Source organism: Cucurbita pepo, chromosome 1 (assembly GCF_057944985.1).
Source record: "Cucurbita pepo subsp. pepo isolate OVF chromosome 1, ASM5794498v1, whole genome shotgun sequence".
Classification (NCBI taxonomy): Eukaryota; Viridiplantae; Streptophyta; class Magnoliopsida; order Cucurbitales; family Cucurbitaceae; genus Cucurbita; species Cucurbita pepo.
Window position 1 is genome coordinate 12,573,028 of NC_141798.1, and position 17,847 is coordinate 12,590,874.

Here is a 17,847-nt window from a genome sequence, read left to right on the forward strand (position 1 = left end):
TAAACCCTCCACAACCTGTTAGATGTTCAAACTGGATAAGGGATTTCAAGAGATACGACCCTCGACCATTCACTGGTTCCCTAGTAGACCCCATAGAAGCCCAAATGTGGATTGCAGCGGTGGAAACCACCTTTGAGACTATGGAGTGCCCAGAGAACCAAAAGGTCGCCTGTGCAACCTTCGTCCTACAAAAGGACGCAGAGATATGGTGGAGAGATAACAAAACCCTCCTTAACCCAGAAGGGGGACCAATGAACTGGGAACGATTTAAGGAGGCCTTCCTTAAAGAATATGATCCTAAGTCAGAGCGACTTAAAAGGCAGCAGGAGTTCGCCCACCTGGTACAGGGAGGACTCACAGTAGAGAAGTACAACCGAGAGTTTAATAAACTCAAGAGATTTGCACCGTCCATGGTGGACACTGAGGAAAAGATGACAGAAAAATTTATATTGGGTTTGGAACCAAGAATCCGTCACATGTTGGAGGCGTTCAACCCAAAGACCTATGAGGAAGCCTTGAGAACTGCCAAGGCTTTAGAGAAACCAAAGGATGAGAAACGACGTGAAGAGCCAGTTATAATTGGGCAGAAGCGTCCTCATGAATCAGGAGGCTCTGACCGTCCACCACTAGCACGTAGGCACCGTTCCAATAACAGACCCGCTCCTAGATGGGATGAGCGACGCCCTCCCCGACATACTGATTGGAACCCCAGGAATCAAGATGGGGCCAGAGGGAGGAGAGAGGAAGGGTGCACTATCTGTGGAAGACTACACGGTGGGAGGTGCATGGCTGGCAGCCGAGCGTGTTCTAGATGTGGTCAAGAGGGGCACATCGCCGTGAACTGCACGGCCGGAAATGCTGCAGCACAAGCAAACCCGCCCAGAGTAGAGCGAATGGATCAACCAGCACCACCGCGAGCTCAAGCTAGGGCATACGCGTCAACCAGCAAGGACACTGGGAGGTCCGATGCCGTGGTGACAGGTACACTATCCATTTTAGGTCATTTCGCTTTTACCTTATTTGATTCTGGTTCCACGCATTCCTTTATTTCCATGCCTTTTGTTGTACAAGCAGGGTTCGAATTAGAACCCTTATTGCATGAAATGTTTGTAAGCACCCCTGCGGGGGTAGACTTAGTGTCTAGGGATAGAGTAAAGGATGGCCAAGTAATCATAGGGAACCAAACTTTAAGCGTTGACCTGATAGTGGTAAACATGACAGATTTCGACGTCATACTAGGCATGGATTGGTTAGCTGAAAATCAAGCTAGTATAGACTGTCGCAAAAAGGAAGTAAAATTTTCACCACCGACAGGACCTACCTTTAAATTTAAAGGCACAAATACCGGGATTACCCCCAAGGTAGTCTCGATGATGAAAGCAAAGAGGTTAGTCCAACAAGGTGGATGGGCTATATTAGCATGTGCTGTAGACGTGAGAGGAAAGGAAGAGACCCTAGTAAACGTGCCAATAGTAAACGAGTTCCCGGATGTATTTCTGGATGACCTGCCTGGTATACCCCCTTCCCGAGCGGTCGACTTCGTCATCGAACTCGAGTCGGGAACTGGGCCTATTTCCAAAGCACCCTATCGCATGGCGCCAGCAGAGTTGAAAGAACTCAAGGCGCAACTGCAAGACTTACTAGATAAAGGATTCATTCGACCTAGCGTGTCCCCCTGGGGTGCGCCAGTGTTGTTTGTTAAGAAGAAAGATGGATCGATGCGTCTGTGCATCGATTACAGAGAGCTAAACAAGAGAACCATAAAAAACAAATATCCTCTGCCTAGAATAGAAGACTTGTTTGATCAACTCAGAGAAGCAACAGTATTCTCTAAGATAGATCTTCGGTCCGGTTACCACCAAATTAGGATTAATGAAAAAGACGTACCAAAAACAGCGTTTAGGACAAGCTACGGTCACTACGAGTTTGTAGTGATGTCATTTGGCCTCACCAATGCCCCAGCTGTATTTATGGAGTTAATGAACCGGGTATTCAAAGAATGCCTAGACATGTTTGTGATTGTGTTCATTGACGACATCCTCATATACTCGAGAACCGACCTAGAGCACGAGGAACACCTCCGAAAAGTCCTAACCACCCTAAGAGAGCACAAGTTGTACGCCAAGTTCTCCAAATGCGAATTTTGGTTACGACAAGTCTCCTTCCTAGGACACGTGGTGTCAAAGGACGGAATATCTGTAGATCCCACCAAGGTTGAAGCAATCACAAAGTGGGAACGCCCAACTACGGTAACGGAAGTAAGGAGTTTCCTAGGATTGGCAGGATATTATCGAAGGTTCGTGCAGGACTTCGCTAAAATATCCTCGCCTTTAACAAAGTTAACAAAAAAAGGGGTGCCATTTAGATGGGATGATGCTTGTGAGGCAAGCTTCCAGAACCTAAAAGAGAGATTGGTAACCGCCGCAGTACTCATAGTACCCGAGAGCTCAGAAGGATATGTGATCTATAGTGATGCCTCCATGAAAGGACTGGGATGTGTGTTAATGCAACACGGCAAGGTTGTCGCATACGCATCTCGTCAACTTAAAGAATATGAAAAGAACTACCCTACCCATGACCTAGAGTTGGCCGCTGTAGTGTTCGCGCTGAAAATCTGGCGACATTACCTGTATGGCGAGAAAACCCAAATTTTTACCGACCACAAAAGTTTGAAATACTTCTTCACCCAGAAAGAGTTAAACATGAGGCAGAGAAGGTGGTTAGAATTGGTGAAGGATTATGACGTAGATATCCAGTACCACCCTGGGAAAGCAAATGTGGTTGCAGATGCCTTGAGTAGGAAGACGGTCCACTCGTCGGCCCTCATTACGAGGGAAGTAAGGGTACAAAGAGAGTTCGAGCGAGCCAACATAGCTGTAGCGACCGAGGGAGTCATAGCACAGCTGGCCCGACTCACGGTACAACCTACGCTTAGGCAGAGAATTATTGCCTCCCAACGAGAGGATCCTAACCTATAGAAAGTCCTAGGACAGCTAGACGAAAGTCCAGTAGATGGATTCTCCAAGTCATCAGATGAAGGACTATTGTATCAGGGACGCTTATGTGTTCCAGCAATAGAAGATTTAAGGAAGGAAATACTGATGGAAGCTCACAACTCACCATTTGCGATGCATCCAGGAGGTACTAAGATGTACCAAGATTTAAAACAACACTTTTGGTGGAAGAGCATGAAGAGGGATGTGGCCGGGTTTGTGAGCAAGTGCTTAGTTTGTCAACAAGTGAAAGCTCCAAGACAAAAGACGGCGGGATTGTTGCAGCCCCTAAGCATACCGGAGTGGAAGTGGGAAAACATAGCGATGGACTTCATAGTAGGTTTACCCAAAACGCCCAAGGGCTATACAGTGATTTGGGTAGTTGTCGATAGGTTGACCAAGTCGGCACACTTTCTACCTGGGAAGGTTACATATACAGTTGACAATTGGGCACAACTGTACGTGAAAGAAATAGTAAGACTACATGGACTCCCAGTGTCTATAGTGTCGGATCGGGATCCACGCTTTACGTCAGCGTTTTGGCGCGGACTTCAAAAAGCACTGGGTACCCGCCTCGACTTTAGTACCGCTTTTCACCCCCAAACAGATGGACAAACGGAGCGTTTAAACCAAATTCTAGAGGACATGCTACGCGCTTGCGTACTAGATTTTAAGGAAAGTTGGGATTCCAAACTACACCTAATGGAATTCTCGTATAACAACAGTTTCCAAGCAACTATTGGAATGGCACCGTTTGAGGCCCTGTACGGGAAACGGTGTAGGTCCCCACTGTGTTGGGACGAGGTAGGAGAGAAAGAATTAGTAGGACCCGAGTTGGTTCGACTCACCAATGAGGCTATCCAGAAAATTCGAGCGAGGATGCGTACCGCTCAAAGTAGACAGAAAAGCTACGCCAATGTAAGGCGTAAAAGCCTGGAGTTTGAGGTGGGGGACCCAGTATTCCTCAAGGTGGCACCTATGAAAGGTGTGTTAAGATTCGGACATAAGGGCAAGTTAAGTCCTAAATTCATTGGACCATTCGAGATCCTAGAGCGAGTTGGTCCGGTAGCGTATAAGTTAGCCTTATCTCCAGCCCTCTCAGGAGTACATGATGTATTTCATGTGTCGATGCTGAGGAAGTACATTACGGATCCTATCCACATAATAGACTACGAACCACTCCAACTTAATGAAGATCTGAGCTACGAGGAAAAACCAGTAAGAATCTTAGCTAGAGAGGTAAAAACCTTACGCAACAGGAGTATTGCGTTTGTTAAGGTACTGTGGCAGAATCACCACAGTGAGGAAGCCACGTGGGAGCGTGAGGACGAGATAAGAGAGAAATACCCCGAGTTGGTACAAGAGTTTGAGACTTTCGAGGACGAAAGTTCTTTTTAGGGGTAGATAATGTAACGACCCGGGAAAGAAAGAAAAAAAAAAATATATATATTAATAATAAATAAATAAATAAATGAAAACGAAAAAAAAAAAAAAAAGAAACTCAAGTCGCCGGAAAACCCGCGAGTTTTCCGGCGACCGCCGAGTTTCGCGGAACCCACGCGAAACAACGGCCACAGCACGCCCAACCTCAGCCCAGCATCTTCAGAACGCCTGCAAAGGGAGAAAAGAGAGAAAATTTCGAGAGAGAGAGAGAGAGTTCGGACAAACGTCGGCGAGTGTCCAGTTTCTCCGACGAGCCCTCAAACCACCCTTAAACCGACACCAAACGACCTGTTACTACCGTAAGAGAGATCCCTAACGAAAGCACAATAACTCAGGGTGCGTTTTCTGTTATTTCGTAAGCGTCGTCGTCAGTAACCGAGGTCGGAAAGTTAGGTTTCTTAATCGATTCTTAGATCTATGGCTTTTAGGAGCTTTTAGGCCGCAAAACTCCCAAAAAGGAAAGAAGAACGACGAACAAAGAGGAAAAGGGAAGGAAGAGGACCGAAATCGGCAACGGAAACGCCGCGGGAAGGAGAGAGAAAGCTCGCCGGAAAATCAGCCAAAGTCGGGTAAGGAAGACGAGATCCACGGATCCGGGTCAACCCGAACCAAGAACCCAGGAGAGCCAGCCCGTTCCTCCCTTGGCCTCTACCTTTGGCCCAACCCAACTACAGCGGCCCAAACCTCAAACCGGCCCAGAAGCTACGGTTCAGTTGAACCAACCCAGACTAGACCCACGGTCCAATTGAGCCGGCCTGCAAACCAAACACTTGCGGCCCAGCCCAGTAAGCCAAGGCCCAACGTTTAGCCTTGGCCCAGTAGCCTTCCACAGCCCGCGACCCGAACCATGACCTGAACCGGACTCCGACCCGCGCTTCGACCCGACACTACCGTCCGACGTGGCTTTCTCTGCTGCTGCCACGTGTCACACAGCGGCGCGGCAGTCCTCAGCTCGGCTCGGCGCAAACGGCTCGGGCTCCCTCCGGTGACGCTCCGGCGGCTCCAGCGGCTGTTCGGCTCGGCTCACCTGTTTTCAGCCCGGTTTCCACTGTTTCGACCCTCTCGGATCTGTTTTCGGCCCCGATTAAGGTATCCGAGGCCGTTTTAGAGCTGTATTTCACATTTATTAAATTATAGGTAAATTAATTGTGAAATACTAACGGAAAGTGGTGAACGGCGTGATAGGAAACAAACCCAGCGAAGTAGGAAGCAGCTCTCACGGAACGGGAGCTTACGTTTAGTATTTAGGGAGTACTTCGGCCGAGGCCAACCAAGTAAGTGGCCTTACTATAGGATAGGCTAAATAAATTGTATGATGCTTGATGATATGTGCCAGTTTATACATATTTGGTTGAGTGACGCTTAATATGTTTGACGCACGTTGTGGCATTATGATGTGCATGATGATTGCATGATTTTACCTTAATATGATGATGTTTTCCATATTGAGCATGCTAGATGATGATGAGTGCCATATTGCGTCATGTCGTTAGATCGACGTAGGACACAACCCTAAGAGCATGAAAATGATATTAATATAAATATCCACGATATGCGTTACCTAGAGTAACAAAGAGATGAGACTAGAGGGTTGTGTCAGAAGAGACATTACGATGGATTTAGAGGGACCTCATGCATTTTGTATGTTCATAAGCATAGGGCTACTTCCCCTAGAGACGATGAGTGCGGACGCGCACCTTATGATGAGCGCAAATGCGCACAGGTGCGAAAGCACACAGATGAGGGTGTTCATGAGTCGCATGACACTATGGGGTTCCGCTGACCTCCGGACGTTGCTACAGATTAGCTTGACCAGAGGGTCCAGGGGGTGTGCGAGCGCCCTGGGGACTCACACTCACACGTGTGAGTCGTGTGTAGGGAAGAACTACACATCCAATTTGTCCGAGACTGGAGGCCACCCCTAAGATGATTAGAGATAGGTCCCTATTCATGATTGCATGTGTTTGCATTAGCATGGCCCCTATAGTGGGGTCACTTACTGAGTATTTCTTTGAAATACTCAGGCCGTGTGCCATATTGTTTTTCAGGTAAAGGCAAGGCTCCCATGTACGGTTGACGGTGGCATCGTGATCAGAGACTGTGGCGCGTGCATAGGATAGTTGCATATTTAATTCCTAGTCTTGGTTAGGATAGGGCGTTTGCATTTCATTCATTTATATTAATTAATTTGTAATCATTTTATTTTATCGTTTTAAACTCCAGCACGATGTTTGAAACACGTAAGTCCGGCAGTGTTTTCCAATGTTTTAATGTATTCTGAACTTTTAAATTTTTCCGCTAATAAAGATGAGCATGCTTAGATTTTTATTCTGCATTAGAGATGAGCACGAGACGTTAGTGGCGACTCTAGATATGTGGAAATTTAGGGTCGTTACAATTATTTTAACTATTTTTTTATTTGTTTATTTGTTTATTTATTTTTGGCTATTACATAATGCTTCTTCTATTTTTTTCATCCAACCATGTTTTATTCCTTCCATGTGGATGCAACTTTGACAAGAACCTCTCCATTTTTATTCATAATAGGAAGTTCCTACGACATGGTAGATCGGTGACCTTTGAAAGAGGGGAAGAAGTCGTTTCTCTATTTATTTGATTTAATAATTATGTCAAAAATCAAATAAATAGAGAAAAGCCGGCTATCGGAATCGAGCCGATGACCATCGAATGCGATGCTCTAACCTCTGAGCTAAGCGGGCTCACATAACGGAAATGTTACATGCATAGTAATTTACTAAATTATTGGGATCTTAGCGGGAATATGAATATAGAATCTAATTCAATTTCAAATAAATATTGAATATTGGAATTGTTCTTATGACCCATATATGAATACTTTTTTCAATTCTTCAACCAAAGAGACGGAGTATTATCTCCACAAATTGGACATGCTATTTACCTTTTGTGGTGCATCCAACAAGATTTCCATATGCAAGAAAATCATTTATAGTCCATATGAGAATTGCTCTTAAATTGAAATATGTTTTACTTACAATATCATAAGCTTGTATTCCTTTTCATAGATGCTGTAAATCTTCCACAAGAGGTTGTAAGTAGACATAAATATCGTTTCCTGGTTGTCTAGGGCCAGAAATCAACAATGTTAACATTATATTTTCCTTTTTCATACATAACCAAGGACGCAAGTTATACGTAACAAGCATGACTGGCCAACAACTATATCGACTGCTCATGTTGAAGAATGGATTAAAACCATCTGTAGCAAGGCCTAACCTAAGATTACGAGAGTACATAGCAAACTCAGGCCACTTTTTATCAATCAACTCCCATGCAACAGAATCAACTGGATGTCGAATCTTTCCATCAATACTTTTATGTTGAGAATGCCATTGTAAACTTTCACCCACTTCATATATTTTAAACATTCGTTTAAGTCGCGGAATGATAGGAAAGTATCTTAATACTTTAGCAGGTATACCTTGCTTGATTGCATTCGTTTGTCTATCAACCTTCCACCTTGAAGTATTACATTGAGGACAACTTTCTAACTTTTCTTTTTCATTTCTAAATACACAACAATCGTTACATATGCATGGATTTTTTTGGTAGCCTAAGTCAAATTCCTTGAACAATTTTCGAACTTCATAAATAGATCTTGGAATGACATTATCAATTGGAAGCATGTGATACAAAAGTTCCAGAAGGCTTGTGAAACTAGCATCTACCAACCATTATATGTCTTAAGTTTATACAATGCCACAACTGCTGATATCTTTGTATATTTTGTACATCCAGTGTACAATGGAGTGTTTGCCTCTTGGATATTGTGAGAAATATTTTTGTCTTCCTCGATGTAAAAGAATCATTCTTGTCCTCCTCTTCAATATATGTGCTCTTATATAAGATGGTTGCTTCCAACATAAGAGCATCATCGACTTCTTTTTCAACATCATCCTCCTCACACACTTCTCCGTGATAATACCAAACATTATATGTAGGGTCCATTCCCTTAATGATTAGGTGTTCATATATGGTTTGGATATCATAATGTCTCATATTCCTACACTCTTTACATGGACATAGAAACTTTTTGGCATCCAGCTTCCTTTTCTTGTAGAAATTTCCATGCTCCTTCCATGTACTCATCGGTAGCACTATTAGACAAAGTCAATTTTGGTAAGTATGTGTCTTAAAAATAAAGTGTATTGAAACTTATATTCTCATACTGATTCAAATACAACCATCTTTGTTGAACATTTTGAAAGCTCGTATGCTTAATAGGATGATCAATTGGACCGTCGATAGCTTGGTTCACAATCACTATTTAAGAAAAGAAGATATCGATAACTCTGATATATTTGTGTTATCTTTAAAGTTGGAGCATAATATATATATATATATATATATATATCTAAACTTGAGTAAAGAGTAGTTGGGGGTTTTATAGAATTTGAAAGTGGGAACTCCTTTATTTGATGTAACTACTTGAGCCGGATGAAAAGAAACTTTCACGTCCGATTTTGAAAGGGGAGATCCTATAGTATCCTATCCAAATTTTTCTTTTGCTAGGCCCATAGCTAAAAAACCTACTTTCTTACGATTATGGGGTTCATTCGAATATGAAATCCAATCCTGGAAATACAGCATCCCACTTTTTTTTACTACCCAAGGCTTCGATACATTTTGAAATCGAGAAATTTCTACTGGAGCAGGTGCTATACGAGAACAATTAGCCGATCTGGATTTGCGACTTATTATAGATTATTCGTTGGTAGAATGGAAAGAATTAGGCGAAGAGGGACCTGCGGGTAATGAATGGGAAGATCGAAAAGTTGGAAGAAGAAAGAATTTTTTGGTTAGACGTATGGAATTAGCTAAGCATTTTATTCGAACAAATATAGAACCCGAATGGATGGTTTTATGTCTATTACCTGTTCTTCCTCCCGAGTTGAGACCGATCATTCAGATAGATGGGGGTAAACTAATGAGCTCGGATATTAATGAACTCTATAGAAGAGTTATCTATCGGAACAATACTCTTATTGATCTATTAACAACAAGTAGATCTACGCCAGGAGAATTAGTAATGTGTCAGGAGAAATTGGTACAAGAAGCCGTGGATACACTTCTTGATAATGGAATCTGCGGACAACCATATAAGACGAGAATAAGGTAACTTACATTATCTGTTCAACACCTTTAAACATTATCTATTCAACACCTTTAATTTCAATTAGTTCGCTAAACCTTAAACCACCCTTTGTTGGCACTTTGTCTAATGCATAAGAATGGACTAATCAAGAAAAAAAAAAAAATCCATAAGCAAGGCAAAATTAAAAGAACGAAAACAAATTAAGGTGCTCAAATTGAATTATTTTTCTAATTTCCATAATTATCTTGCAAGATTCATCTCATAATTATTTTATCCAAATTTTAATTCAAGTTTTATAATATATGATTCTCCTATAAAAATCACATATACTCTTAAAAGGTTGCTTATTCGAGTAACAATTTCACTCATATTTCACTAGAAAGCTACAAATATTTTCCTTACCAGAGCATATATATATATATATATATATATATATTTATTTTGTAGCAAAATAATATTTGTTCAGTAGGGTCATTGAAATGTTGATCATTGATGGAGTAATGTGTGTTTATGTGTTGCAAATATATATTAGTATTAGTATGTGTTTTTCCTTAAAATGTCGCTTACTCTCGTGATGTGGAGTGAAAAGTCATTGCAGTAACAAAAAATTTAAACAGCAAAAAAATTTCGATATGGAGTATGTGTTTATATACATGGAGTAGGGTCATTGCATTAGCAAAAAAATTCACTAATACACTCATACATCACTAGATTGAGAGGAAAAATTACTATAACACATTGCAGCAGCAAAAAAATCCACTCATACACTTATACATCACTACATTGAGAGGAAAAATTATAACACCTCAATCCCAATCCAAACCTCATAATACTAAACAAAATCTAAAAAAGAAGCAAGGTAGAGAGAGGGAGGGGGATGACAACTAAGATGGTATAAGATTTTAAACATCACTAGATTGAGAGGAAAAATTACTATAACACCTCAATCCCAATCCAAACATCATAATACTAAACAAAATCTAAAAAAGAAGCAAGGTAGAGAAGGAGGGGGATGACAACTAAGATGGCATAAGATTTTAAACTAACCTACCTGAGAACCAGTTCACTAATTGTCGAGATAGTGGGAGAGAGTGATTTTTGCAAGATTGTCGATGGGAGAGAGTTGCAATTCTCTTATTGATAGCAGATTTTATGGCTTCAATGGGCTGGCTTTTCCAATTTCTTTTCTTTCCCTCCTTTTTCTCTTTCCTACTTTATTTAAGTTTGAATTAGCTTTCAGTTTTCTCAGCTTTTCCCATTTTTTTCCTTTGGTTCTTTATAATTGCACTAAATAGAAAATGTTATCTTTAAACCCTATCAAAAGCCTTCATTCTACTGAGTATTATAAATAAGTCGACAAAATTGAATACTTTTACTGTACTTAAATATCTAAAATATCCTTTAGATTTAGATCATTTTGCAACTGTTTTTGGATGATATATATACAAAATAATGAACACCAGTTTAGCGTAATATATATCCCGAACAATGAACACAAATTTACACTAATCTAACTCAAAAAAGGACTAACCTAAAAAATAGAGTTCCTTACCAAAAAAAGGACTAACCTAAAAAATAGAGTTCCTGAGGGAAGTAAACACAATAGAGAATTGTCTCCGGAGGAAGCAAATTGTTCGAGGGAATGAATACTGAAATAAGATAAATGAATTGTTTGTACGATTCTGTTAAAGAATTGAGACATGAGTCATACTCGAGGTGGGATGGGATGTGACTCAGTTTGAAATAGAGAGGATAAAATGTAGAGCAAAACTATGGAATGCAAAAACCAATGATTAATAAAACTATCTAATTAATTTATATTAATAACTACATCTTCTAACAAAAAATGGATTGTTGTACGATTATTATAAAGAATTGAGACGTGGGTTAGACTCGAGATGGGGCGTGGCTCAGTTTGAAATGGAGGGGAATAAGATAGCAGAACAAAAGTTTGTAATGCAAAAACCAAAGATTAATAATACTATGTAATTAATTTATATTAATAATTACGTCTTCTGACCAGAAATAGATTGTTTGTACGATTTTGATAAAGAAATTAGACGTGGATCAAACTTGAGGTAGGGCGTGACTCAATTTGAAATGGAGGGAATTGAAGAGCAAAACTATAGAATACAAAAACTCAAAGATTAATAAAACTATGTAATTAATTTATAATAATAATTATATCTTTTGACAAGAAATGGATTGTTTTTACGATTTTGATAAGAATTGAGCCATGGGTCAGACTCGAGGTGGGGCGTGGCTCAGTTTGAAATGGAGGGGATTAAGATTGCATAACAAAAACAAATGATTAATAAAACTATGTAATTAATTTATATTAATAATTACATCTTTCTGATGAGAAATGAATTGTTTGTATGATTTTGATAAAGAACTAAGACGTGAGTGAGACTCAAGTGTGGCGTGACTCAGTTTAAAATGGGTGAAAATTGCATAACAAAACTCTGGAATGCAAAAATTCAATGACTATTAGACCTATCTAATTAATTTAGATTAATAATTACATCTTCTAACTAGAAATGGATTGTTTGTACAATTTTGATAAAGAATTGAGACGTAGGTCAGATTCGAGGTGGGGCGTGACTCAGTTTGAAATGGAGGGGATTAAGACGCCAGAACAAAAGTTGTGTAATGCAAAAACCAAATGATTAATAAAACTAGGTAATTAATTTATATTAATAATTATATCTTACGACAAGAAATGAATTGTTTGTATGATTCTGATAAAGACTCGAGATAGGGCATGACTTAATTTGAAATGGAGGGGATGAAGTCTTCGGATCAAAGCCATGCAAAAACCTAATAATTTATATAGTACATCTTCTAATGAGAAATAGATTGTTTGTACGATTCTGATAAAGCATAAAGATGTGGGCCAGACTCGAGGCGGGGCGTGACTCGGATTGAATTGGAGGGAATGAAGATAGTAGATCAAAACTCAACCATGCAAAAACTCAATGATTAATAAAATTATACAATTAATTTATATTAATAATTAGATCTTTTGACGAGAAATTGATTATTTATATGATTCTAATAAATAATTGAGACGTGGGTCAGAGTCGAGGTAGGGCATAACTCAGACTAAAATGGAGGGATGGAACTGCAGAGTAAAAGTCAGTAATGCAAAAACTCAATGATTAATAAAATTATATAATTAATTTATATTAATAATTACATTTTTTTACGAGAGATTGATTGTTTGTACAATTCTCATAAAGAATCGAGATGTGGGTCAGACTCGAGGTGGGTCGCAACTCAGATTGAAATGGAGGGATGAAGACTGCAGAGTAGAATTCTACCATGCAAAAATGATTAATAAAACTATATAATTAATTTATATTAATAATTAGATCTTCTGACAAGAAATTGATCATGAGTACGATTCTAATAAAGAATTTAGCGTGGGCCAGACTCGAAATAGGGCGTGACTCAGTTTGAATTGAAAGGAATGAATACTGCAAAGTCAGTCTCCAATGCGAAAACCCAATGATTAAAAAAAAATTATATAATTAACTTATATTAATAGAGAAATTGATTATTTGTACGATTTTCATAAAGAATTGAAACGTGGGTCAAACTTGAGGTAGAACGTAACTCAAATTAAAATGGAGGGGATGGAACTGAAGAGTAAAAGTCAGTAATGCAAAAACCCAATAATTAATAAAATTATATAATTAATTTATATTATTAATTACATCTTCTTACGAGAAATTGATGGTTTGTACAATTCTCATAAAGAATCAAGATGTGGGTCAAACTCGAGGTGGGTCGTAACTCAGATTGAAATGGAGGGGATGAAGACTGCAGAGCAAAACTCTACGATGTAAAAATGATTAATAAAACTATATAATTAATTTATATTAATAATTAGATCTTCTTGACAAGAAATTGATAATGTGTACTATTCTAATAAAGAACTTAAGGTGGGTCAGACTTGAGATAGGGCGTGACTCAATTTGAAATGAAAGGAATGAATACTGCATAGGAAAAGTCAGCAATGCAAAAACCCAATTATTAAAAAAAATTATATAATTAACTTATATTATTAATTACATCTTCGAAGAGAAATTGATTATTTGTAGGATTCTCATAAAGAATTAAGACGTGGGTCAAACTCGAGGTAGGGCTGGATCAAATGGCTAGCATAACCAAAATAGTTGAGCGGCTCACCTAAATTTATTTGTTTCATTGGTTGCGGCTTTCGAGTGCATTAGATTTGTTAAATTTTCTTTCTGAAATAATAATAAATTATTCCATTTGCAGAAATGAAACAAAAGATGACGAGAATCTTGAAGCTAGCGAACAACAGAGATCCAGGGAAAAAGCAAAGGAATGCCAAGGGACTTGAAGAAGGAAACGAAAGTTGTTGGTCTCGTTGGAGATCTATACAAAAATTACCAGAAGAATATGGTCATCTTCGAGATGAAATTGAGAGAATCATTAAATCTAGAATGGAAAAAAAAAAGAAAGACAATGAGAAGATGTCTCTTCTTCATCTTCAAGCTCCAGCTCCGACTCTGAGTTAGAATACTTTTCGTAAGAGGAAATGAGCAATGGTAGTTTCTATTATTTACATAATGAACAGTCGAGCAGCTTGGGTGCTCAAATTCAAGCTGATTAACTAGAAAAAAAAATTGAATAAAAGAATGAAGTCTTGGCTAAAGTTGATCCACTACATTGGAAACTAGAAAATGTAAGAAACCAAACTGGAAAACAGAAAAAACTAAGAGATATCCGAGAAAATGATTTTAATAGGAAATTTGAAAGAAGAATGGATGGAAAAGATTGAATTGCACAAAAGGTACTACATGAGAAAGAGAGAGTTCTTACCATGGATAAAGACTTGGAGACAAAAGTAGACACTCTACATTACAGTAGAAGGGAAATAGAAAAATAGAACATTCGGATGAGATCAAAAAATCAGTGGCTCAACAACACTAGAAATTTCGAGTTGGAGCTGACATTGACGTGTAAGGAGACATAAGCTTCTTCTTAGATAATCGTCTTAGTAGGGTAAGTCAAGAGTTTGAAACAAAAAATTGATGCATCGCAGGCTTGAGAGAACAAAATTAGGGCAAGATATGGAGCAATGTAAACAAAAATTTTTTCAGATGGAAAATTAAATTTATCTATTGAGAAAGAACCCTAAAGGAAAAGGACTAAATCATTATTGGAAGAAAGTAAGCAAGCGAAGAGCGGCTTATCAGACGTGGCTTTGAGCCTGATAAGCATAGAGAGGAAGATGGAAGATTAAGCAAAAGAGCTCCAACAGCTTGAAAGATAAAATTCGTCTATTGTCGCAAAGCAACTACACAACGAAAGCAGAAAAAAGTTTAGGGCGAAGAACAAAAGATACGAGCAAGAGGAGACAATTCAAATAAAAAAATCGAAATCATGAAGGTGAGCGGATGAAACTCAACAACATGAATGAATTTGGAATGGATAGAATAAACAGAAAAATTGTAGAAGATAGCACCAAGCTTCTAAACAGATATTAAGTATCACAAATAAGCTCACTCTCGCAAAATATTGAGTTAGAATGAGAAACAACGAGCTAAAACAACTAAAAACAAATTTAACTCGATTCATTGCACAAATGGAGGAAAAAGAAGAACAAAAGTTCATGCTTAGAGAAAAGGTATGAAATCTAGAAGCGAAAATAAGCAAAAAGGGAGGAGAGAACTCAACTTGATTCAAAGCCTAGGCCAATTGAAAAAGAAAATGATGAAAACGGAGAATAGTGAAGGAGAAGAAGAAGAACGTCCAAATTTGAAGAAGACAACCGAAAAGTGATTAGGGAAAAATGTCATAAACACAAAAACAATTTGATTCTCCCTCAATCAAAAAAAAAATATATATATATTTTTCTTTATTTCACTACATTAAATCACCCTTTTTAGAGTTATAGCATTTTCTAAAACCTGCTAGAAAAAAAATGAGAAAAAGATCGAACACAAAATAAAATAAAATAAAAAAGCTGATACAAAACAAAATAAAAAAAAAAGGAGAGCTATATATATATTTTTAAATGGTAAGCTTCTTAATTTACTCTCTTTTTTCTTCCCTTAGTTGTGCCCTTAAGGGGTGGAGGCTAGATTTATTTTTTCCTCTTAATTTCCTCTCTTCCCCTTGTGGTCCATTTTGCCATAATCTATGGAGCTATAACCCATGTATTTCATCTTTTTCTTCCTTTTGTAATATATTTTTGTCCGGCATCAGATGACAACTTCGTCTTTGCTCTATTCTCATGGTAATGTTGTTGATCTGATTTGGGCCAAAGGTAAAAGCTCATAATCAAAGTTTGCATTCACATGCGTGATTAATATATTGAGCAGAGTTCAATATTTGTGCCCTAAAGGAGGAATACACAATACCCTACATTTTAAAATGAGAATGAGTAGAATGGATTTGCATTGAAGTTTCTCATTTCTTAAACATTTCCATTGATACTTCTTCCTTTTTGTTCTAGGGTTTAGGTTTTTGTATGTTTTGAGGTTTGATTCTCTCTCTTTAGGCCCCTTCATTTTTTCAATTAATTTGGATATTCACAAAGGATGCTTTTGATTTCTAGCATTTTGATTAATTTAAGAGATTTAGTTAGATCACCGGTGTAATTCTCATAGAATTGTTGTTTATTTTCCTGGTAGAATTTGTTTCACTCATTGGCACTAACTTGGGAGCTAAGGCTCTGTTTTAACTTTGTGAGTAATACTTTAGTAGATCTTCCAATTTTGTGGGCATCTTTTTTTTCATGTTTGTTTCAATATATCAGCATATCATCCTTACAAATTGAAGCTCTAAAGCTATACTTTTGACAAATTTAAACACTTTGTTTCTTTAATTGGTCAAATTTGTCATCTTTCTTCCCTTCGTTTTCTGCTACTCGAGTGATACTGTAATATTATGGAAGAACAAGAGGATGAACTCAAACTATTGAATGTACTACTTCCTCCAATGAGGGGACCAAATTAAATTTGTACCAAATTAAATTTGTATTATTTCTTAATGAACCATTTCATTTTAAAATACTACTTCTAAATTTCAAGCATTTGGGGGAAAATTTGTTTGTATGATTAGATTGATTAATTGGAGTTTAAATATGCTTAACCTAGACAAACACATTGAACTAAACTCAGAATGCATGCATGATTAAAGCGATAACACTGAGGAGTGGAAGTACATGGTGCCCCCTAGAAAGCGTGTTGTTGGTGATTAGTATCAGAATGAAACTATACCTATTCATGAGGCTACAAAGCCTTCTATTTCCTTTCTTCCTTTTCTCCTTCTCATATTTGTTACCCTCATTGTTCGAGTAAGAAAAATCTGACATGTTCAATTTTTTGAGTTTATAGAGATGTTTAATAATTTTCATGTGACTATTCCTTTTGCAAATGCCTTCGTCTAGATACCAAGTCATTTTAAGTTCATGTAGAACATTCTTACAAACAAAAGAAAGTTTAGAGCTTATGAGATCGTGCACAATAAAGATTTTACTGTTTTCTATACTATTGTAATTTATTTTTCCATAGGGCTTTGTGTGACGAAATCTGATTAACTTAATGCCCTATTTTGTATATGATAAATTAGGGCTCAGGAAAGTAAAACTCGTTGGTATATCTCTACAGCTTGTAATCCGTTTGTATAGAGGCAACTCCGAGTTTAACTTGTGCCTACAAATGTGTTTTCAGCTAGAGGCATCGCCCAAATCTAGTAGGAAGGAGTTGGCAAGGAAGATGGATGATCCATTGGATGTTGTGAATCTTGCAAACAATTCACACAAAAATGATGAACCAAATAAAAGATATGGGAGGTTAGTGCTCCGGTGGTACTGTAATGACTTGAGTAATATTTTAGGAAGATTGATTATTCTTGGATAGACTTAATTGTTCCCGTGATTTGATGATGGTAGAATCTGAATTTTTGGTAAATCATCAATATTATGTGGATATTAGTTTTAAGCTTAACTTATGACTACTTCAAGGTATTTTTTTTAAGGGTGCCCAGCTCATAACAAATTTTGTTGGTTGGTCTATGAGGGAAGATGTGGCTTTTTACTCTTCATTATGAGATATGAATGTTAGCTTTGACATGCTTTTTTTAGTTCCATAAAACATCTAGGTAATGAAGAAGAAGAGAGTTTATCAAGATTTGAAGAAATGGGGAGAGGATTTAGAACCAGGGATAGAAATGCCTTTTAGTTTGTAATGTATGTTGCAAGTTTGTTTGCAACCCTATTTTTACTGGGATAGAAAA

The 17,847-nt window shown here is 38.1% G+C and overlaps 1 protein-coding gene and 1 pseudogene across 1 annotated transcript; both read left to right on the forward strand.

Annotated features, from left to right (window-relative positions):
- Positions 1-140: 140 nt before the first annotated feature.
- Positions 141-9,594, forward strand: LOC147794781 (uncharacterized). The gene is made up of 4 exons (XM_087123652.1): positions 141-1,988; positions 2,757-2,918; positions 3,054-3,141; positions 9,131-9,594. The coding sequence occupies exons 1-4, from the start codon at positions 141-143 to the stop codon at positions 9,592-9,594; spliced, it is 2,562 nt and encodes an 853-aa protein (XP_086979778.1).
- Positions 9,595-11,270: 1,676 nt separating this feature from the next.
- On the forward strand, positions 11,271-15,387 carry LOC147794782 (uncharacterized; annotated as a pseudogene).
- Positions 15,388-17,847: the final 2,460 nt, after the last annotated feature.

Bases quoted from the DNA above. Each gene is read 5' to 3' on its own strand.
- LOC147794781 (XM_087123652.1), top strand. From the start codon at position 141: ATGGAGTGCCCAGAGAACCAAAAGGTCGCCTGTGCAACCTTCGTCCTA. The intron at 2,919-3,053 runs GTACAACCTACG...CTATTGTATCAG, and splicing joins CACAGCTGGCCCGACTCACG to GGACGCTTATGTGTTCCAGC. The intron at 3,142-9,130 runs GTACTAAGATGT...CTACTGGAGCAG, and splicing joins ATTTGCGATGCATCCAGGAG to GTGCTATACGAGAACAATTA.